The sequence below is a fragment of the Euprymna scolopes genome, chromosome 30, assembly GCF_053919585.1.
Source record: "Euprymna scolopes isolate OS-2025 chromosome 30, ASM5391958v1, whole genome shotgun sequence".
Taxonomy (NCBI): Eukaryota; Metazoa; Mollusca; class Cephalopoda; order Sepiida; family Sepiolidae; genus Euprymna; species Euprymna scolopes.
The window spans coordinates 75153309-75178308 of record NC_136511.1 but is presented as its reverse complement, the minus strand read 5'-3'; the positions used below and the strand labels follow the sequence as shown (position 1 = coordinate 75178308).

General features: G+C 40.2%; 1 protein-coding gene across 2 annotated transcripts in view; it reads right to left on the bottom strand.

Annotated features, from left to right (window-relative positions):
- LOC145254842 (uncharacterized) overlaps positions 1-25000 on the bottom strand; it is an 88672-nt gene that overhangs the window by 7627 nt on the left and 56045 nt on the right. For both annotated transcript variants that reach the window (XM_080113680.1, XM_080113679.1), the window contains exons 12-13: positions 15619-15672; positions 3795-3819 (exon numbers count right to left, since the gene is read on the bottom strand). In XM_080113680.1, coding sequence (XP_079969806.1) covers positions 3795-3819; positions 15619-15672 — 79 coding nt within the window. The remainder of the gene's footprint in view (positions 1-3794; positions 3820-15618; positions 15673-25000) is intronic.

Genomic DNA, 25000 nt, shown 5'->3' with positions numbered 1-25000 from the left:
AGAGGTAGATTTAACAGATATAAAATCAACTGCTTTAAACAATTCGATAAGACATGGTGTTGTTGCGTCCTTCCCAATAGAGACTTTACAGACGATATGGTATTCACGAGCAAGTGGCATGTATATCCCGATGATAGGAAGATGACATTCAGTGCCTACAACTTCCAAATAATCAGCCAACTGATACTAGCCAGGTTTCACGTCGTCTAACTTCGATGATCTAACAGGAACTGGTGTGTCAACATCATTATGTCTAATAAACTTTATTATCTTTACTTATATATAAAAGTCATTTTGTCTGTGTGAGTGTCTGCCTCTGCTGGAGTTCGTTCCGTATGGTCTCCGAGATTTTTTTTTTTCATATAGATTTCACATAAATGCACTTTATCTGTCTGGGAGTGTGCTTAGAATGGTTTTGTCCCGGAATTCCTCTATCGAAAATCAATAATCGAAAAAATCTGAATAAAGACGCAACAGTCCGATTTTGAACAAAGTCAATACACTTTTAGGGTATGTGAGAAGTCTTATCACCGTAGAAGCAGAAAGGCGTAGCGCAGAAAATTAACAGTAGGTTCTTTGATAAAACAGGGGTGCGTTCAAAATAAATGTTTCTGTTTAGAGCACAATTGAACCATGATACTTGACTTTTGCATATTAAACTTAAACTCAAGCCAATATATAAAAATAATTTTATAAAATCAATAGTAGGTTCTCTACAGTGAAATATAGACTAGTCTTGTGGACTTATTCATTGCGGGGAGGCATGTGAAACTTCCTCCCGGTGCACGCAGGAGGGTTCCCCACTAGAGCAGGCAGTTAATTGATTTTTATTGAAAAATAGGCTTCACCGATTTCGATGACAAAAAAAAAAGAATTGAAAGGTGGAACACTCATTAATCCTTATTTAATCCCGGGTAACGTCAGGTTTCCATGCTAGTAACTATTATATGACTGATTATAACTATTTTGGCATAAGTATTTTAAAATCTGTTACATGTTTCGAACCCTACGCCAGTCAGTAGCGATTAATTTAGCCATTAAAATTTATACAGGGTTTACATTAATATCTCTTAGGATAACCTAGCCAAAACCAGAAATGTATCCAGAGACGAATGACATGGGTTGAAGCAGGTGAGCAAATGCTAAACTCTCTAGAGAAAATAGGCAAACGATCCCGATATGGCAGGACGTCACGCTTTCGTGGAGAAAACAAAAGTTTCAAAGTTCTCAGGAAGTGATACAAATGCTACACGGCAAAATAATGCAACAATAATCTAGGCTGAATGTTACCGATGCCACTATCCGTTGCGTCGCTCAGTTCTCACGTTAGTAAGTTAAGAAGATAAGAGATAAATGATTTTGATTATAGTCTCTCTGTCTCTGTTCTTAAATTTATTCCCTCCAATAAAACCGTGAAGAAAAATCAACAAACGTCTTCCTTGTTCTTTTCCAGCAAGGGAAATTTTCTTCATCCAATTAAGCAGGCGAGACGCTCGACAACCACTAAACAACTTTCATGAAACGGCAATGCCGAAAAAACAAGGACAATGCATATAATTAAAAGAACAGCACGTATCAAAACCGGCATGTATGTATAAAAACACTTTTATTTTATTTAAGTAGTTGATTGATCATGGATGCTAACATTAATAAGATCAATTCAAAAGTAATGAGAATGAAAGAATTACGAAGAAAATATTTTAAATCATTGTAACCATTTTGCTGCCGAACTCCCCAGTCAGATTGTTGCTATAAATTTGGTCCCTATTGCAAGCGTCTCTTAGGCTCCAATGGCAATAGGGTTTGTTTTGTCACGCAAGTGTAAAATACTGCTTTCTGAAGTGTTCTTATTTACCCCCTTCCAGTTAGACACAAGGTCAGGTTTGAATTTGGTGATAATTGTTTGGAGGAATGGACTACATTCGAGCCTGGCACACTCAGATTTTCAGTCCGTGTTGTTAACCACTTCGCAACTGTTTTGGGGGTTGGATTCAGAAGATAGTTAAAATGGGATACCCTAAAGATACTTGATAAACAGATGATTATAAAATGATATGATTAATATAGTTTTGGAACTAGTAGCCATAGCAGTTTAAAAACAGAAATACGTAAATATTTTAAGATGCAGATGAAATTAAAATTAAAAATGAATGATGAATGCGGGAATTTAAATGTGTACTACTGGGAGCTAGCGGATGAAATATTTGATCCAATTAAGCCGCTATGTTGATATTATCAGATCGGTGCAAAAATATTTGTCGGTTTGTAGAAGGGACACCTTAAACCATTGTAATTTATTTCATGCATATTGTTATTCCTTGAATATATCACCAAGGTTAGTTTGTATCATTGTGATCTATTTATATTACTAGCCTGAGTGCCCGGCGTTGCCCGGGTGTTTAGAGGTATTTGTTGAGCAAAAAACAAAATGTGGTAGTAAGCAGCCAGGCTCGAACCCGTACCGCGAAGAAGGAAATCGACGTAAGAAAAAAGAACATGTCTTTGCCGTTGCGTCCATCGCCAAACCGGAAATTACGAAGATTTAAATTAAGGCTAGTCAATCGAAAAGATTGGATGACTTTTGAAAATATCGGAGAAAAAAGCAACCCCTCCTTGTAGAAAAGTGCGACGTTGAGGGTGAAGAATGAATGTTTTTAGCCACTTTTTCGATATTTGTCGTTCGAAGGGTCGAGCTTCAAAACGATACCAATCTCGTGACAATCCATCGTCTCTGTCGAAAGTTTTAGGCAGGCAGACATACATACATACATACATACATACATACATATATGATGATGATTGCAACGTCTTGTCAGACGAATGCCACTCCCTCAGACACTGTAAGTCCATGAGCCCAAAAATTAGTTCCATCCTCACAGGACCATTTTAACAAATAAATGCTTGAGGGAGTATCTATACACAGATGATGTTACAGAGTCTTAGCTTTGTACGACAACTAAGTCTCTCTCTCTCTCGGTTCAAAATGTTGAGATCCCGCAACAAGCAAGAGCAAGATAGCCAGCAACAAGTTAAACTGCTGACCAGCTTAATGCGGGTACTGGTCTCCATCTTTATGGTTTTTTAAATCAGGGATTTGCTTCTCCTAGAAAGGTTGCCTTCACCGCGGCTTACGGGAGCCCTTTCATACATACATACATACATACATACATACACACATACATATATACATACATGCATACATGTAAACAGACAGGTGAGATTTATTTTATGGAAGATTTTGATTAATTTATGAATATCTCAGATTATGAAAGCATTGTTCTTATTTGTCTGCAATATTCTCAACCATGTAAACCCGAAAGCGACATTCTTTAGTCAACAAAAAGGGCGCTATCTTCCATCATGATAACGCTCGTCATCATACAGCACTACTGACTAAAGATCTATAATAATTTAGTTGATAAATCTTGCCTCATCTTGCAAATTCCCCGAACTTAGCTCCCTCGGATTATCCTTTGAATTACAAAACTATTTAGATGGCCCTAGGTTAACATCATTTAAGAATATTGAACATGGGTTAGGTTAATATTTCAGATTAAGACCTAACAATCAAATTATAAAGTACAAAGACTTTGTTGTGAATACAGTTTTTCAAATACACTGATTTTCATTTTTAGTGTGACATTTTTAAATCGGCAAAACTTTTGCACCGACTTAATAAATTGCAAGTGTAAATGTTATGAGCAATATTATAGAGTGAACTGAGAATACAGTTAAAAATGATCTCCAAAAAAAGTACAATACATAAATATACATAAAAGATAAAATAAACTCACCTTTCTCTTCCATCGAATAGTTCCACTGCAAAAAAAAAAAAAAAAAAAAAAAAAAAAAGATAGTAAAAACAGATACGTTACTTTATACAAGATAAACTTTGAAAATGAAATGTACATTTTAGTAACAACCAATTATTAATTAATAATTAGTTACTTGGCGTTCGGGACAAGATCAAAGTGTAGTATCTGTTCTCTGATACATACACAGCGATAGGCAATGTTGTTCTGGCGACACATTCTCGTGCCCGGCGAGCTTGTTGGGTAGCGTTCTGTCCGCACCCCCACTTGGTCTGTCTTTCTCTGCTCTCCCCCCTCACGGGGGGATCCGAGCTGATAATTTACGACCTTCCCGCGAGGGAGGGTCGGAAACACTTTCTCTCTTCCCTCCACTAACTTCCCACTCCCTCTCTCAGTTCTATCTCCCCTCTTGCCGCCTTTGGCGCCACTTCTTTTTGGCGCCAAAGTCGGCCCCCACTTTAGACGCCGACTCCACGTCACTCATTTTGGTGAATTATACAGGGAAGAGAGAGCTTTTTTCAAAAATGGACACCCCCAGCCCGGGGACCACCAATACCGATACCCCCAGCCAGGGGGCTACCACAAGAAAAACTGCTCCCCAAGAGGACGACTCCCCAACAGGGGAAGCAAAAAGCAACGGGGCATACCGCCCGGACACTAAACCGAAGGACGCCCCCCAGAAGGGAGAAAACTCACCAGCAGCTCCCCAAGAGGGCGACTCCCCACAAAGGGGAGAAAAAACAATGTTGGACGGGGCATCCCGTTCCGACAACAAAAATCAAGAGGCAGTAGCCCCAAAGGACGATAAGGGAGACAGTGCTCCCCAAGAGGGCGACTCCCCACAAAGGGGAGAAAAAACAATGTTGGACAGGGCATCCCGCTCTGACAACAAAAATCAAGAGGCAGTAGCCCCAAAGGACGATAAGAGAGACAGTGCTCCCCAGGAGGGCTACTGCCCCAAAAGGGGAGCAAATCAAGAAAACGAGGGGGCATACAGCCTAGACCTCCCCAAAACAAAAGGGGCAAAAGCTCCCAAGGACAATAAAGAGGACAATGCTCCCCAGGAGGCCGACTCCCCAAAAAGGGAAGTATTTCCTGGAAGAAGTATAGAGCAGTGAGAGTCGGTCCCAAAGGAAAGCGGAAAGGGAAATGCCCCTCAAAATAGCAACCCTTCCGCCAAGGAACAGCAAAAACAGTCCAACCTCACCAAAGATCCAACACCAACAAGAGGGTCGGCATGGGGGAAGACTGTAGAGAAGCAACTGTCCCCTCAAGAGTATAGAGACTTGTACTTGACCAAGTACAGACAATACATAGAGGGGGCAGAAATTAAACCAGTGCCAGGCGCTTGGGAGGCAATCGAAGACAGAGTGCTCTCCCTCATCATCTCGGATATGCCGGAAAACCGCCTCCTAGGGATGAAAAAGGAAGACATGGCAGGGCTCCTACACAAGCTAAACATCCCGGTATTATACCTGTACCAGAGGAGCTACGCCATGTGGGACATCCTCCTACCCACCAAGGAAGATGCGGAGAGACTCTCCCTACAGGAAATTAAGTATGGGAGAATAAAACTAAAGCCCGAATACCAGGGCAGGACAAGGACCCGGGTGCAGGTATTCAATGTACCTATGCAAATATCAGCAGAAATCCTGGGATCCTTCTTCACACAGTTCGGCGAGGTGGAAAAAATAACCCCAGTGCGGTCGAAAACCGGCATGCACTTGGGCAGCTACACTGTGGCCATGAGGCTAAAGAAAGAAGGCTTCCAGGCGATACCAGCACAGCTGACATTTAAGGAGGCAACTATGACAGTAGTAGTGGAGGGGCGTCGTCCGCACTGCTGGTTCTGCCAAAAACAGGGTCACATGGCCAAGAGCTGCCCTCAAAGGTCAACTCCTACTCAAGTGACACTAAAGGCGGTCCCAACCTCTGAGACAGCACCAGTGTCCAAACAGGCTGTCACAACTCCTGCAACCGGAGCACCAACCCCAGCACCGAGGAAACCCAAAACTGTGCAGGAGGCCAAAAGGGAGGAATGGATCACGGTAATGAGGCGGAAATGGAAGCCCACAATCCCATCTGCCACCGTCCCACAACCAACCCAACAACTGAGGCAGCAACAACAACAGCAGCCTCCACAACAGCCGCAGCAACAGCCATGGCAGCAGACACAGCAGCAGCAGCCAAACCAGCCATTGAACCAGCCGCAGCAACAACATCAGCTGCCGCGGCCAATGCCACAACCAATGCCACGAAAACAGCGGCAACAACAAAAACAGCAGCAGCAGCAACAGCCAGAACAGCAGCAGCAGCAACAAAAACGGCTGCAGCAACCAGAAAAGCAACAGCACCAACCGGAGAAACAACAACTAGAGGAGCAGCAACAACCAACGGTCCCCACACCAATTGAGACGGGGATCAAGCGAAGAAAACACTGCTCCTCTGAGGATGAATCTGCTAGTGAGAGGGAGAGGAACTCAACCTCACCACTCCCCGGTTCATTCAAAAGAATAAAAAAGAAAAGGAAAGGGGAAGAAAAGGCAGCCCCCACTCCCTGTGAGCATACACCACCTCTAACAACAACACAACCCACTTCCACCCCCATACCACATACTGCACCAACACTAGACACCGCACTAACACCAACACCAACATCAGACACCGCACCAACACCAGACACTGCACCAACACCAGAAACTGCACCAACACCAACACCAGACACCGCACCAACACCAACACCAGACACCACACCAACACCAGACACCGCACCAACACCAACACCAACACCAACACCAGACACCACACCAACACCAACACCAGACACCACACAGACACTCGTCCCCACACCAATGCAAATTGAGCCGCCATCCCAGAAAGAAAAGAATGAACCCGGGAGGGGGAGAGACCCTTCAGATTCTCCCACTTACGGACTCACTCCAACAGGGACTCTCGCCCTCGAAACGAGAGAGGAACTTTGTTTTGTAGACCCCCTGTCTGTGGCAATGGGCTTACCACACCGGCAGAGAAAAAATTTAAAACCTCTGCTGGACTTCCAACAGATAGGGGGAAAAGACGTTAATGTCCCCTCTAATTTCCCGGACGCCCCACGGCTAACAACTTTCGTCAGGCTTCCTGAGGCCTGTAAAACCAACGTGTGGACAATGCTGGAAGCCGCTGAAGGGGCTGGTCCGGGAATTGAACTGATTAGGAAAAATGACCCTTCCCTTGAGGAACTCGCAAAACAATGCAAGGGAAGGGTCCCAGTGTTGGTCCATCCGTCACTCTATAGGGCCCTTAAATTGACTTACCCTTTGGATGTCGGCGGCATTGTGAGAGAAGGTCAGGACATGAAAAACCTGACCACCTTGAGCATTGCACACAACGTCGGTGTCCTTTCCCCGGCTGACTTCGGAGCTGAGTGTAACACACCTTAAGGTAGGTACCATGGCTTTGAATTTGGCTAGTCTGAATGCGAGGGGCTTGAGATCATCAGGCCGGGCGGCTCGCCTCCGGCACGACCTCTTGTCCCTGGGAGTGGATGTTGCTGCGATTCAGGAGACGCATTTCGTTTCCTCTGTGGACTGTCAGGTGCTGGCCCGAGACTTTGAGGTTTTCTCAGCATATGGCAGCCCGCGGGGGAAGGGAGTTTCCGTGTTGGTTAAACGTACCCTGTCGGCAACGGTCGACGTTGTCCATAGAGATGCAGTGGGTAGGCTGGTTGTGGCCGATGTTGCCGTAAAAGATTCTGTGTTTCGTTTGTAGATTGTCGGAAGTGGGTAGTGCTAATGGGGGATTGGAATTCCATCTTAGACCCCGACATAGATAAGGTAGGAGGCGGAGCTAGAGGATCGGAGAGGTGCGAGTCCAGCCTGGCTGATCTGATGGCTAGATGCGGTCTGGTCGACAGGTTTCAGTTCGAGCATCCAGGGCGGGAGATGTGGACGTGGACCAATAGTGTTTCCTCCTATCCAAATACTTATTTGGACAGGATGTTAGTTAGGAGAGGCGAAGTAGACTTCTTATCTTGTCCCACGTTCACTTGGCTAGGCCAGACGGACCATAAATTAGTTATGGCCCGGCTGAAGCTAGGAAATAGGCCTAAGTTAGCGGGGTACTGGAAGTTAAACACCTCCCTTCTGGAGATACAAGACTTCCAAGATCAGTTAAGAGAATTGATTAAAAAGGCACTAGTGGGGGCGGTTACCGGGAGTAAGTGGTGGTTAGGTCTCAAAGCCAAGATCAGAAGCTTCTCCGTCAAGTATGCCCAGCGCCTCGCACTAGATAAGGCCAAGACGAAGAAGAAGCTAGAGCAGAAACTAGCCCAGGCTACGGGGGAGGGTGATAGGGTTAGTCAGGAACTAGCTAAGCAGGACCTTCTACGCGAGACTAGCGAGCGTTACGAAGGCCAAGTAGTTAGAGCTAGGCTTAGAAAGATAGGCAACGAAGCAGTCAATTCTGATGCAGACGTGCGCCGTGAGGTTTCTAGGCGTGGCTCGGACAAATACATTGCAAAAATCAAACATCCGAATGGACGCACCCTGGAATCGACTCGGGAGATCTGCGAGGGGTTTTGAGAACATTTCGAGGAGCGTTTTACGCAGCAGCCCGATCTTCCGGTCCTTGAGTTTAGCGACTATTTGGCCGACTCTCCCCGCCTCGAGGCGGCTAGAGCGGCTGGTTGCGAGGGCCGGGTGACGGAGCAGGAGGTCTTTACTGCGCTGAAGCAGGTCAGCTGTGACAGATCGCCAGGACTTGATGGTCTGCCATACGAACTGTACTTGAGGCTGTCGCCCATGTTTCTGCCTCTTCTGACGGATATGTTCAACCATGGGTTTGCTCAGGGATCCATCCCAGGGCAGGTGACCAAGGGAGTGATCACATTGCTGAAGAAAGGTGACGGGCATGGAGGGGAAGAGTTAGACGACTACAGGCCCATAACTCTGCTAAACACAGAGTTGAAGATTTTGGCCAAGGTCCTGTCGAATCGGCTGCAGGTTGTTATCAACGAGTTGGTTGAACCGGAACAGAACTACGCTGTGAAGGGGAGATCGATTCAGAACAACTTGCACCTGATCCGCATGATCCTAGAGGGGGGAATAGATGACGACACGGAAGCCGCGCTGATAAACTTAGATCAGTCCAAAGCTTTCGATAGGGTCGACCATCGTTTCCTGGCATCTGTCTTAGAGGCCGCCGGTTTTAAACCGGACTTTTGCAAGTGGATCTCCATAATGTATCGACAGCCCATGGCTGTCGTGCAAGTCAACGGAAAGCGCTCGAAACCCTTTGTTATCTCTCGGTCGGTTCGTCAGGGTTGTCCGCTGTCGCCCCTGCTTTATGTCCTGGCTTTGGAGCCTCTTCTCCGCAAGCTGAGACATGGGGAGGCAAATTCGGCCCTGCGCGGAATGGCTCTGCCTGGCGGCTCAGCTGCCAAGGTATCCGCGTTCGCCGATGATGTCACGATCTTCGTGTCGGGCTTCAGAGACATTGAGGTCGTGTCGGAGGCACTCACACGGTACGAAAGAATTACAGGGGCCAAGATAAACCGCAACAAGTCGGTAGGACTGCGGTTGGGCGCATGGAGTGGCAACGCAAACCTCCCTGCGCCCTTCAGCTGGACAGATGGCCCGGTCCGGATCCTCGGCGTGTGGTTCGGACCGGGTCTCCAGCTTGACAAGAATTGGTTGGAGGTACGGTCAAAGGTGGAGGCTGCAGTCAATTCGTGGCTTCCTAGGAAACTTTCCTTAAAGGGTAGAGCTGAGGCGTGCGCCACTTACGTCTTTCCTCTCATCCTTTACCGACTGGGCGTACTTCCCCTGCCTGCACAACACCTAAAAGCTCTTGTCGAACTCTTGTCCTCGCTCCTTTTGGACAGAGGAAGACACTGGGTGAGCAGACAGGTCTGTATTCAACGTCCGTGTGAGGGAGGCTTGGGAATGCCGGACTTGAAGTGTCATCGAGATGCTGAGAGGCTGGCCTTCCTGAGCCACTATATGCAGGAGGACCAACCGTGGCACCCCGTGGTTACTGCCGCCTTCCCCGACCTCGTTCTCGACCCTTCCATCGAGAGCCGTCGCAGGCCGCGGGGAGAATCTGCCTACATGAAAGAGTGCCGAGCCGCGCTAAAACGACTACCAAGGTCCAGTGACCTTGTGACTGCTACCCGTAGGGAACTCCACAGGGATCTAGTGAAGGGGGCCGCTGACGACCCGCTATGCGCGCGTTTGGGGTGGCAGCAGAGTGAGATCCGCTCTGCGTGGAGCTGGGCGCCAGGTTCGAGTCATCTGAACAATTCGGAGTTCTCTCTGACCTGGCGATTGGCCCGAAATGCACTTCCACTCAACAACATACAATGCAGTTCTGGGTTTCTGGAGTTGCCTGATTGTCCCCGTTGTGGGACAACGGCTGTGGAAACTACGGATCACGCTTTCTTCGATTGCCGCGAACTCCACCAGTACTGGTCGTATGTCAGTGGGGTGACGGCTCGCATCGATCCTGAGCATCCTCGCCCAATTACTGTATCCAATGTTGTGGACAACGTGAGGCCGCCGTGGGACCGGGAAAGACAAATGGTCTACGTTACGATTCTGGCCGTGGCGAGAATGGTGATTTGGACGTCGCGTCTGCAAGGTTGCCGGGGGGGGGGTGTTGTCTTTTTCTGATCAAGATCTGATCGCGTTCTTTAAACACCAACTACGGGTGAAGATCAGATGTGATAGAAGAAGGCTGCATCGCGCGGCATTTGACAGAAGATGGATACATGTGGCAAGTCTGTGTGTACGAAGAGGAGCCAAATTTGAATACGTGTTCCCCGCCTAGGTGTGCAACGCGCAGTTCTGTAAAGTTAAATTAAACAAGTAGTCTCTCAGCTAGCTGAGTGTGGGTTCCATCCCTCCCCGATTAGGAAGCCTCCAAGATCCCCATCCCCTCTTACCTGCAATTTTTGTTTTCACCCCTTCCTCTAAATTTTACCCATCTTGGAGAAAAAGAAATACAAACTAACCTCCATCCCTTACCCACAAAATTTTATTTTCTCCATTCACCCCCATCTAGAGGGCATCCCCACCTAGAGACTGACCCGCAGAAGCGAGGTTCCTTTTACAAACCTAGTGGAACGGGCAGTCTATCAACTAGACGGGGTTGGGAGGGTCCTACTAATCACCTTTTGTTTTTTCTTCCCCCTCCCTCGACACAAATGAATTATTGTTACCATTTTATTGTTATCTTTTTTGTTTTTACACGTCAATAAAAAATGTTTTAAAAATTGGGAGTTACTAGGACGTCCCCCAATATGAAAGGGTGAATGCGGTATTATGGTGAAAGAAGATACTAGCTGGGAGAAACTTTTGACTTTGTTTAGTTCTGGTGTGACAAGGATGACCAACGACCCCCAAAATCCCCCCTTTTGAGTTGGCCATGTGCCTAAGTTTTTTGTTCATCGTTGATTTTTTTTCTGTATTTTTTTAACATGAATAAAAGATTTAATATCTCAAAGTGTAGTATCTGTTCTGGCAGATACTGCAAGCTATGACTAGCTAGGACTAGCTATGACTAGCAAAGACCAGATGTGGGGGCGACCCCACATGCCTGACCTTTAACCAGCTCCCATTTCCCACCTCTCGGGAGCTGGTCCCCCCTTTCCCTTCCCCCTCCCTTCACTCCTCACATTAAAAATTGGCCTTGTGCCTAATTTGCTCGGTGGGGGAGCAAATAAATACCATCTGTTCTAGCAGATACTGCAAGCAAAGGCCATATGTGGAGGCGACCCCACACATAAGACCTTCGTCAATGTAGGGGCAACCCTTCATACCAATTGTCACTATCCAGCTCCCCTACTCGCCGGGGAGTTGGTCCCCATTTCCCCTTCACTCCTCACATTAAAAATCGGCCTTGTGCCTAATTTGCTCGGTGGGGAAGCAAATAAATACCATAGTATCTGTTCTTCAGATGCTGCACTTCAATTTCTTGTTCTCTGTCAGTGGAGGAGAAATCCTTCACGACTGAGACAATTTTATATTTTTGTTCCCTTTCTCCACGTTAAAAAACGACCCTGGTGTCTAACTCTGTCCAGTGGGAAGGCATTGCAAATAGGAACAACCAATTATTAATTTTGAAGGCATCTCTTATTAAAATAACGATAGGACAGAGAGACAATCGCAAAGATGAAAGATGAAGTAGGGACGGGAAAATATTACAAAGACGGTTTTCCCAGATATGGCAACATTACACGATATTAAAACGTACTTGGTTCTTGTATATGTAGAGAATGGCATCGGAAGTGAGATAATTTCTTCAGCGGTAGAATGATCTAACCATTTTCTCAGCAATATTCCATTTCAGGTAAGGAATGCAAATCAATCTCAGGAAGTTTGTCGAAACTGCATGCTTCCGTAAGAGAAGGTCAGTCCATTTTTATTGGGGTCAAGTGGTGGTCCGAGAAAAGGTGGTGACAAAAATTAAACTTTGGTTTGGGAATCCTTAAACGTATATAAGAACATATGGGTATAAAACGTTCACACGATACGTAAACCTGGAATAATAAGAGTCACCCCAAAACCTCTAACGATCCTTAAATCCGGACTTTATTAAATCATACTAATATAATAATACTACATACTTTCCACACGACTACTAGACTTTCATATATAATTATTTTGTCAGCTAATTTATATACGTTTGTGCTCTATACAGACAAGGTGTAAATTAAATGGCAACACTAACAAAGAATAGCGTTATGCTTTCTATACATGCTCACATCGACATTAAGAAATATTAGAAAGCGCTGAAACTAACATCGATTGCGAAGGCTAAAATAAATACATGGGTAGCTAAGAGGAGGAGATGTAAGATTGTTCAGTTAATTGCTAATCGCGGCTAATTAGAACAATAAAAACAGTATTGTTATAAATTAAACAAGTATTTGTAGCATATCTTCTCTATATAAATAAAATGAACTCATTTTTTCTCTCTTCTTCTTCTATCTTCTTTCTATCTTCTATCTTCTTCTATTCTATCTTCTATCTATCTTCTATATAAATAAAATGAACTCATTTTTTCTCGTCGGATTTTGACCTTAATAGGATTAAAAATCAAGATATTTCATGCAAATATAATATGCACAAACGGCAGAACAATATCTGAGGTGTGTTATAGGCTTATTATTTCTCAAATTCCTCGATAATCTTAGATTTCTATACTTTTTCTGCTGAGAAGTCCCGGCCAAAATCGGTTAAGATCATTGGAAGTGGTAAAATATTTTCTCTCTAATAAATTCCTCCTCCCCCTGCCACCACCTAACACCGTTTGGGGATCGTTCACAAGGAACAGTTGAGAAGAGACACCGGTTTGGCTTCGTAGTTCTTTCATGTGAAGTTATTTAAAAGTGCTCTGTGGCGTAGTGGTTAGCGTGCTGGACAATTCACATTATATTTTCACGTTCGCGCCGACCTACCGTAGTCGTTTTTTTTGTTTTTTTTTTCCTAAACAACTGGAATGGACTTTTCTTGGTGGCCGAACTGTTAACGTTGCAGATGTTTTTTTTTTTTTCCACACTTTATTTTCCTACTTTTACTCATGACTCCGGGTTTGATCCTTCCTACTTACCTACCATAACATTTTTAAAACTCCCCCCCCGTCCCGGAAACAAACACTCGGGCAACGCCGGGTACCCCCGCTAGTATATATATATATATATATATATATATATATATATATATATATATATATATATATATCCACACCCAGACAACATCATAGCTTACATGAGCCATGGCAGTCTGTTGACCAAGAGTCGACTTTCGCCCTGATTTCAGTCAGTTAGACACATCTAAACTTGAGATTCGAAACCCGAGCCTCTTACATTCGAGACGAGTACTCTACCAACTGAGCAAACACGCCATACACATAAGGAAGCCTATTAAATGACATAGATCAAGCAAACCGCGGCGAAATCCGACAGTGGAATAAACCTACTTCGTACCCAACAAGGGATGTGGTCATCTCAATTAGCTATAACCCAAGCCGACGTCTCACACGTAGGAATTTTATACTCGTTAAGACGATGCCATCACTATATATATATATATATATATATATATATATATATATATATATATATATATATATATATATATATATAAGAACACAATTAAAGACTGTAAATTATAATTACAAGAATTTATTGTCCGATGAGTTACTCATAAAAATATTAAGATTTACTATAATCTTTCCTCTGATGAAAAGAACGCATTCTTTGAAACTCCGCGGATTAAAAATATCTTAATATTTCTTTTTGAGTATCCTGTTGAAAAGTAAATTCTTGTAAATTATAATGTTTCATCTTTAACTGTGTTATTTTATGATATTTCCTATTTTAGATGTATTAAGCTCATTTATTTGGTTAGGATTCCTATATAAATACTGCTATTTATATTCTCTTTACAGCCTCTTTTTGCTCGTAAACTTAATTTGTACTACTCAATAAACATATATTTATTATAATAAAGTCGTATTCCTATCTGTTTTTGTTGGTTTGCAATTTAATTTATATGCACAGAATATATTACAAATATATTTTCATACTGAAAACGGACTTTTATAAATTTATTCCAGCATTATTTCTCTATATATACTATTTATTCAAATAAAATCTACTTTCAATGAGTAACCTCATTTGCATATTTCATTAAAGAAAGTGTATGTGAATAATTAGCTCCATATTATTAATTGCTAGTTTTAATAGTGTCTTTATAATTGTACTATTTAGAAATATTACTAAAGGTTTATTTATATAATTTATTTTTAAAATAATTTACACTTAATTTATTTTCAATTATAAACAGCTGGTAACAGTTATATCTAAAACCGGAAGGAAGCTCATTTATCTAATCAATGGGAGTTATTTCCCTTTAAATTGTGAGTCATTTTGCGTTTGATTTTCATAGGCCAAGATTGATGTATTGTATGCTTCCTAAACCTAACATGTGACCACTTTTCGTAACAAGTTTGAATATTCGGTCTATCCTCGGTAGTATGTGACTAATCCCTCACCCATCCGTCAATATGTTTCGACTGGACAACGCCAGGTATATGCAGTTATATATATATATATATATATATATATATATATATATATATATATATATATATATATATATATATATTGGATGGACTTTGTTAACGGTGTCCACGAACTTACTGATTTTAATACTCAAATTTGTTTTAATTGACCTATATTTTTAATCAACTTTTCATCGACTCTATATATTTTAACTTGTCGCTGTTTACTGTATATTTTAGTTTTCACTTTTAATTCTCATTTTCGCTCCTTCGCACTTTTATTTCAACACCTGATGATGATTCGTGGACGAATCGAAAGCGCTCGTGACAACAACAACTATGGAATTTGTATTAATATTTTTGATTTGATACAAAAAAGATTATACGGAAAATCGAAAAATTAAAAAAAAAGAATCATAAAGCAAAGTGTCTCACTTGCATTTTAATATTTTCTTGAGTATATATATATATATATATATATATATGTGTGTGTGTGTGTGTGTGTGTGTGTGTGTGTGTGTGTGTGTGTGTGCAAATTATTTATATAAAACTATGTACTTGACGTACTTGATATAATTGCAGCGGGTCTGCCTTTTAAAAGGCTTTTAAAATCCAAACAAATATTACAGTTACTCATGAAACGAAAAAAAAAGAAGAAAACTTCAAAGAATCTATTTCATATATTCAACCCTTATTTTCTAGTGACTTTCCGCCTTGATAACTGTAAAAATAACAACATACTTACCTTAAAAAGAATTCTTGCTACGCTATAAAGGCCGCGTGGTGTATTTTCTGTGGCCTAAATATAAAAAAAATATAAAAAAATTGTCTGAATTAATATACTTAATATTACATGTTTTATTGAAGGAAGATTATCTATACCAACCTGACTAGGATCAAAGTATAATATCTGCTCTGGCTGACATGGGCAAACACCTAATGCGAAGATGGTTATCTCTTTTGTCCTATCTTTTTAAAAGGAGGAAAGGTTTGTTGCCTAGGTTGATGCGTACATATCTGGGATTGGATTTTGATGAGTCCGATGAAGCTATTTAAGCAACCAGATCAGAGTGACCTTTTTTTAAAAAAAAACTAAGTATGTGCCAAACATCATGAAGATATTTGTATTATTTGCATTCATTGATCTACTGTCGTTGTTCTTGAGTGTTATTTGCACAATGTTTCGGTCGGTTTAACCTCTGATTTTCTTTAAGGTGTATCTTGTCGAATACGGGAATCCTTTTGTCGGACTCGGTAATCTTTTTGATGAACTGTGGAATCTGCTATGAATTTCAAACCGAACCCATTAATTGATTTAGGGAGTAGCGTGCTCACATTTCGTCGTTCATGACAGGATAGGAATCCTAAGTAACCTGCAATTGTATGTTGACTATCGCCCGCACTGAGAGGTAAACCTGCAATCGCCACAAGATTGTGACTTTTATAACTGAGTTTTACCAATTTCTTCATCTTGAAGAAGGTCGGAGATCACAGCGACCGAAACGTTAAATTAATCCTCCATATAAGAACAGTATACCGGAGAATACAAAAAATACGAATAATGAATCCTCATCTAAAATTTCAGAGTCGTAAATAGAAATACATTGAAAAAAAAAGACAAAAAAAACCTAGTCTTTGGGCTTAGACCAAAATGTAAAAATTCTTAAGGGAATATCAATTCTTGTATTTTTAATCAAAAACATTTGTTCGTTTCATTATAGGAATCGCTTTGAATATGGGGAATAAAACACGTTATGAATTCCTCGATAAACATTATTTTATTATTCTCTAGAGAAAACAATTTTCCTTAAGCCATTATACGTGTTGATATATCAACGCAACAAAACAAATGACAACCTCCGCGTAGAAGAATTTATTGCATTCCGCCGTTTCAAATTTACACTCCGTGCTCGAAGGCATTTCTACATTTTTTTAACTGCATATATCATAACATTCTCTTAGCATATATTACATATGAGCTATCTCATCGTGTTTCGTCAGCTTAAATACACTATTAATTTAGAAGCAAACTTATTTTAAACTTATTGTCAAACTTGAATTTATCAGTTATATATATATATATATATATATATATATATATATATTATAAATAATATATATATATATATTATTTTTTTATTTTTCATTTTTTTACATGGTAGTCACCACCTATCAAGGCCCGGAAGCCACTCATGGATAAGGGTTATTTCATATACAATTATCAATGGAATACTATCGTAGTAATCGTTAGTAATGTAGATTTGATAAAGTGTCTTACTTAAGGGGATGGTTCATCAGGAATTTGTTTATGTTGGACTTGAAGACATCCAAGTTGTAGTCATGTGGGAAACAGGCAAACGGAAGAGAGTTCCACCGGGGTGCACTTCTAAGAAAGATTGACGAGGAGGGGACCAGAGATTAGAGCTCAGACAAGCACTTGCCATGGAAGTAATGATAAAACAAAGACAGGCTCGCAACGTCTCTTCTGTGGGAGAGAGGTTGCAGAGGAGAGAAAAGGGCATCCCCACTAGGCCACAAAGTCTATTTTGTACTCTGTCAAGGCAGGATAGGCTCCTGTCCAGATGTGGCAGCAGTACTCCATCCTTGGACGTACTTGGTTTTTATATAGATAGATAACTGCGTCATCAGTGAGATATCTTCTGAAGCAGTAGAAGGATCCCACCATTTTTCCAGCGACCTTGGAAACAGACTTGATGTACGTGTTCTATTTCAGGTCAGAAGTAAAGGTCAATCCCAGAAACTTATTAAAACATGGAGCCTCCCGTAGACGAAAGCCATCCATTTCAATTGATGCCAGATGGGGATCAGAGCGTTTATGATGTAAAGATAGGAGCTTGGTTTTAGATGCGTTAAAAGTAATGAAGATAAACACCAAATATTGGAAATAGCATGGATTTTATGATATTGAAGAGTTGTTCCCCTTTCACCGTTGTTAGTAAGTGATATGGATCGTCTCCCTATGTCCTTCAACTGATAAAATTAAGAACTCTGGATTATCTCCCTTCATTATTTTTTTGTATAAAAAGACATGCATGTGGTGTTTTCTTTTTCCTTTTTGGTCTATACTTTCATCGCGTAAACATACATACATGCATACATACATACATTTAAATAGACAGGTGAAGTTTTGAAGTTTATATATATGTATACATATATATATAAACTTCAAAACTTCACATGTCTGTTTATATGTATGTATGTATGTATGTATATATGTATGTATGTATGTATGTTGGTAGTCAAGGTCTGGTGTGGACGTGTGTTAAAAACACACAGATGTCTCTCCCAGACAAATCAACCCCACGTGCACCTCGTGACCACTGCCACGCAGACGCGGCTCTGATGAACGGTGAGTGTCCTGCGCCATATAACTGGACCTCCACTGCCTTGTGGGCCAAGGTTCTTTTAACAAAGGCTAAGGGTGAGGTAACCTTGACAGAAACCTTCAGAGGAGTTTAGGCCCTATCAGCTGTGACATACATGACTCACCGGCGTGTGGAGTATGCTCTGGTGCCCAAGAACCTAAGTCCCAGTCATGGATCAAATGGCATGGTGGGTGGAAATGGCTTCTGTAAGCCGTGGTGAAGGCAACCTCTCTAGGAGAAGGAAAACCCTGATATAAAACCTGCGGGGAATGCTGCTTCCAATGATGTTGACTTGCTATTCTTTTTGGTTCAATGTGGCAGTTGTTTAGAGAGTGGGATTGTCTCGGTGCAAAGTCTTTCCTCACTATAAAAAGCTTCAAGCACGGGCATTACTTGATATGCTATGGAATACACACTTTGCAATCAGTGCGTATCTCGATAAGAAAAAGCCTGGCTGTAGCCTGAAACGGCAAATGGACATTCAATGAGGACGTATGCAAACATGGACGTGAATGGCAATAAAGGCTCTGGAACTTCCAGGTTCTGGCCTGGTAGGTGTTCAGGGCAGGGCACCAGAGCTTGGACCCGGTCATCAGTTGATGGGCTGGACTATAAAAGATTCATGGAGGTGACCGTCTGGCACTTTCTGCTAGTTGAACTCATGTTTGCGTCATTTGAGCCAGAGATATATTAAGTAATGGCAATACATGAGAACGAGTTGCTGCCATCATTATGTATGTATGTATGTATGTATGTATGTATGTATGTATGTCTCGCAAAAATTTTCAACAGAGGCGATGGATTTTCATGAGATCGGTATCATTTTAAGGTCCGACCCTTCGGACGACAAATATCGAAAAATTGACCACAAACATTAATTCCTTTGCTCTTAACTTGGCACTTTTCCACAGGGAGAGTCGCTTTTTGTCACTGACATTTTTCGCAAGTCATTCAACACTCGCGCTTACGACGTCGCATAAAAGGCGTTATTTCGACCGGCCACGACCTCCCAATCACGGTAGGCACATCAGTAAGTCAGTTTGTTTTTTCACCTCTTTTTCCTCTGGCATGTTACGGGTTCGAGCCTGCATACTACTCTTCTTTTTTTTGCTGTCAATTTTCCTTTCTTTTTGTTGTTGCTCAATTAACATCCTTACACACACCTACACTTTCTTTTCCGTCTTCACCTCACGGGTTCGAGCCTGCCTGCCTACATTCTACAACGTTTTTTTTTTTTTTTGCTCAACACACACCTCCAAACACCCAGGCAACGCTGGGCACCCAGGCTAATATATATATATATATGTAAAAATATATTTTCTTATTATATATCAATCCTTATATAAGAAGCTCAATGTAATTACAGAGCAATATAGAGAATAAATGACAAAAAGTTATACTCCAAAATTTATGATGTTGACCATCTTATAAATTATTCTTTTAATTCTGTTGAATTATACAATTCTTGACAGTGTTTGTATATATGAAACTAAACTAAGTTTGGTTTAGTTTAATTTCGTATATACAAACATTTATAATAGTTTATAATCTGTTGATATTATTTTCATAAGTATGTATACAAAACTTAGAATAATAAAAATTTAATAATTATTAAATAGAACATTTTGGTGGAAGATTCATAAATTGAAATTGTTAATACGAATGGTTGGTTTAATGACTTTGTTTGATAAAAATTCAATATGGCGTAATGGAAAAATATAAAGGTAACTGCAGCTTCTCTTCCAATTTTCGGATTTTTACCATGTCAAATCACATTTCAATTCCTTTTGACGGAGTGATTGTTGCTTTTTCTTCTGATGAGTTAAGGGCATAACAGATTCACTGATTGATATAATAATTAAGTGATTGATTTTGTGCTACGAAAGAGATACTGTCAAGAATTGTATAAGTCAAGAGAATTAAAGGAATAAATTATAAGAATGGTCAGCATCATGAATTTTGGAATATAGTTTTTTGTTATTTATTCTCACTATATATATATATATATATATATATATATATATATATATATATATATATATATATATAAAGAGAGAAAACCTTATACACCCTCCTAAACGAGCGTATGTACACAATGCATAAACGCACTCTCTTACTGACAAAACAGACACGCTAATATAAACTCACGTCTAGAGTCTAGAATAGCTATCTCATTTACACATATATAATCGCACACGGTGACAGCTTAAATCAACATTTATACTCAATTGTTTTTTTACACTAAGTAAAAACACATTAATTTAGAATATTCTAACGTAATCATAACTCCCATTTCTTATGAAAATTTATAACATTTATTTAAGAAAAAATTGGCAACAGAAATTTTTTATTTTCTATGGTTAAAAGTTGTAATAGTTTGTTTTGAAATCAGGTTTTCAATCAAAGCGGTCTCTCCAAAACACATTGTTTTAGCTTGAGAGAAAAAGAGAGTAAGAGAGCTAGTGAAAAAAAGGAGAAAGAGAGAAAGAGAGAGATGCACAGAGACAGAAAAACAAAGAAAGTGCACATAAAAATCGTTGATTAGTATAAGTAAAACACACACACACACACACACACACACATAATAAAGTAATCTTGATTTTTCTGTTTTAACAGTTTTATTAGGAAAAGAAACGAACAGGACCTAAACAGCAATTTTACTGAGTTCTGAGAAGCTACGATATATATATATATATATATATATATATATATATATATATATATATATATAATTATTTTTCTTTACTATAATAATTAAATACCTACAGACACTAGTGTTTCATCCTTTCGGGATTCTTCAGTGCAGGGTGTCACGATTACTACCAGTCGAACGATTCGAACCCCGCGACACGATCATCGGCGGTCACTCGTGTCCGAGTAAGACTGTCCTCCGGTTGGGTGTGTCTGGTTAATAATTTGTCCTTTCTGTGCTTGCGTTTATCCTCAGCAGCTTGATTTAGGTCACTACTATAAAGCGCAGAACCTTTGTGGACAGCGCTCCTCCATGCCAACCTGTTCCCAGCCACGTCCTCCCATGTCTCAAGGTCCATGTGAAACCGCTTTAGATTTGCTTATATATATATATAAACCGCTTTAGATTTGCTTATATATATATATATATATATATAAGCAAATCTAAAGCGGTTTCACATGGACCTTGAGACATGGGAGGACGTGGCTGGGAACAGGTTGGCATGGAGGAGCGCTGTCCACAAAGGTTCTGCGCTTTATAGTAGTGACCTAAATCAAGCTGCTGAGGATAAACGCAAGCACAGAAAGGACAAATTATTAACCAGACACACCCAACTGGAGGACAGTCTTACTCGGACACGAGTGACCGCCGATGATGATATATATATATATATATATATATATATCTGAACGTCTGTGTGTGTGTCTTGTCACGAATAGACTCCTATATGGTTGACTATTATAGAAAATTGATCACATATAATGATAGAAGATGTATCGAGACACAGGAATGGATATGTTTGATCTGCCATAATGATGATTCATTAAAATTGTGGGGTCTACGTACGCGCCTGGTCCACAAAGTATGGAAATAAAAATTTAAAAATTAAAAAAAAAACGTTTACAAGTTTTTTTGATATAGATGTACATAATAATACTTTGATAAGCATGTTTTTACTTCAATAGGGATGGTATAATAAAATTGTGGGGTCTGCATTCGCGCCTGGCCTCCATAGAATGGAAATAGGCACAAACTTTAATAAAGACATTTCATATCTAGCTGCGTTAGTATAATTATGTTTCAGTTTGAAGAAATATGGTATAATAAAATTATGGGGTCTTCGTTCGCGCCTGACCGCCATAGAATGGAAATATGTCACAAAGTTTAACAAGGTGTTTTAATATAGATCCACAGAATATTGTGATAAGTGTTTCAGTGTGAACAGGTATGGTATAATAAATTATGGGGGTTTTCTATTTTATTTTTACTTTCATGATATTTTGCTTTGGTTTTGATACCCCAAATTCGAAGCTATCTCTTTACAACCCTTCCTTTTCATAACCTATCATACTTTCATAAATCAGAGTCCATTTTCTGTAGGCTGTTTTTGAACCCAGTAAACGAGGGGTACTTTTCCTCGTATATATATATATATATATTTATTTACCAGTGGTGAAAAAACCGGACTAGAGTGCTCAATGTGTAGTCAGAGCAGTATATAGGAAATTTATTACCATGAGTCCAGAATGAGTTTACAAATTGTTTCAGCTAGAGGAAAATTCTCAAAGAGAGGAAAAATCCAACTAGCATCATCAGAATTCATAGATGGACTAAGTTATAAAGTCAAATAAAAATGGAAAGATCGTAGATAAAGGGGAGTTAGAAAAGAAGGGGGAGTGGTGGGGAGAGGACGTTGGAGTTTAAAGTAGTAGGAGTGTATTAAAAAAAGTATTTGACTTTATAACTTAGTCCATCTATGAATTCTGATGATGCTAGTTGGATTTTTCCTCTCTTTGAGGATTTTCCTCTAGCTGAAACAATTTGTAAACTCATTCTGGACTCATAGTAATAAATTTCATATATATATATATATATATATATATATATATATATATATATATATATATATATATATGTGTATATATACATGCATACATATATATACATATACATACATATATATATACATATATATATGTATATATATATATGTATATATATATATGTATATATAACTACTTCATTTACTCACATAAAATTAATATACGAAAGTATAAATTTATGCGTAAACTTTAAGTATTTACTTCAAAAGTGCTCAATAGGTAGAGGTAGTTAGTAAGGTATAAAATATATATAGTGATTAAGCTAGACTGAATATTCCTCGTTTCATCCACTCTAGGACTCTTCAGGCTTTTATATATATATGCAAAATTCCTTGAATAAGTTTCCGTGCGTTTTTATCCAGACATTTAAAATTGTCTTAGATTCTTGAAAATTCAGTATTTTATTGCCATACATCCTATGAGATAATTGCTTAATTTTTATGATTTCAGGTTCAAAGAAACAGGTGCAGCAAGAATTGAAATACACGCTACTAAAGCCTTATTGTCACAAGACAGGTCCTCAAACCTCCCTAGAGTCCAGACATTGCTCCGTGTGATTTTCGTTTTTTTTTCCTAAGCTCAAGGAAAACCTTTGAGGAAGTTGTTATGAAACACTTGTGAGATTAAAGAGGCTGTGACAATGGGCATTGACATGCTCACACAAGAGGACTTCAATGGCGCATTCCAGAAGTTGTTGGAAAAAACTCTAGAAAGTTATTTAAGGCATCTCGTATATATTAGTAGATAGATATACGATAGTCGTTCGAACGTGTAGCCTTCTATTTTGTAGCTAAAAAAACTAAAATCTTTACAAGCTACAAAAACTGGATTAACATTTTAACACCATTAAAAACGACCTTTTGTGTTCCAGAATTTATTTTTCTAGATAGTTACCACCATTCTCAATGCGCTTTGTCTAGAATCTTTTTATGTCTCAGTCGTAGTCCACAGCCTGCTCTCTGTCGCCACTCTCAAATTGACAAAATGCATCTTTTAACTCTGCTGACATCATCCAATGCACATCTTGCTTCTCACACACGTCCATTACAGGAGTTGCTTTCTTAGAGTCTACACTGTCATTATCTGCAAGAGCGAGATGCTTGGCCTTTTGGTCAAGATCAAAGTGTAGCATCTGTTCCGGCAGATACTGCACTTAAGATAATTTGTACCAGTCAATGGAGGGGAAACCCTCTATACTGGGACAATTATTATTTTTGGTAACCAGAGTGACCCCTTTTAGGGGAGCTGGTTTTTACCTCACATTAAAAACGGCCTTGTGCCTAATTTGCTCAGTGGGGGAGCAAATAAACACCATCTGTTCCGGCAGATGCTGCACTTAAGATAATTTGTACCAGTCAATGGAGGGGAAACCCTCTATACTGGGACAATTATTATTTTTGGTAACCAGAGTGCCCCCTTTTTGCCTACTTTTAGGGGAGCTGGTTTTTACCTCACATTAAAAACGGCCTTGTGCCTAATTTGCTCAGTGGGGGAGCAAATAAACACCATCTGTTCCGGCAGATGCTGCACTTAAGATAATTTGTACCAGTCAATGGAGGGGAAACCCTCTATACTGGGACAATTATTATTTTTGGTAACCAGAGTGACCCCTTTTAGGGGAGCTGGTTTTTACCTCACATTAAAAACGGCCTTGTGCCTAATTTGCTCAGTGGGGGAGCAAATAAATACCATCTGTTCCGGCAGATGCTGCACTTAAGATAATTTGTACCAGTCAATGGAGGGGAAACCCTCTATACTGGGACAATTATTATTTTTGGTAACCAGAGTGCCCCCTTTTTGCCTACTTTTAGGGGAGCTGGTTTTTACCTCACATTAAAAACGGCCTTGTGCCTAATTTGCTCAGTGGGGGAGCAAATAAATAAATAATATCTGCAAGAGCGAGATGAAATTTCCCGATGATGAATACAGAAATTCAATCCCCATAACAATTCAATCCGAAATCTTTTTCTGGTCAATTGGGACAGAATAAAAAATAGGAGTTATTACCTTTGGAACGTTCCTCGTATATATCGCTAATGCCAAATTAATGAAGTTATAATCGATGAAAATTGTAGCATTTGTAAACATTACAAAATATATACAACTGACAAAAGTTATTATTCGTCCTTTTAAACTTGATCAATAATCTACAGGGTGGAACGATAA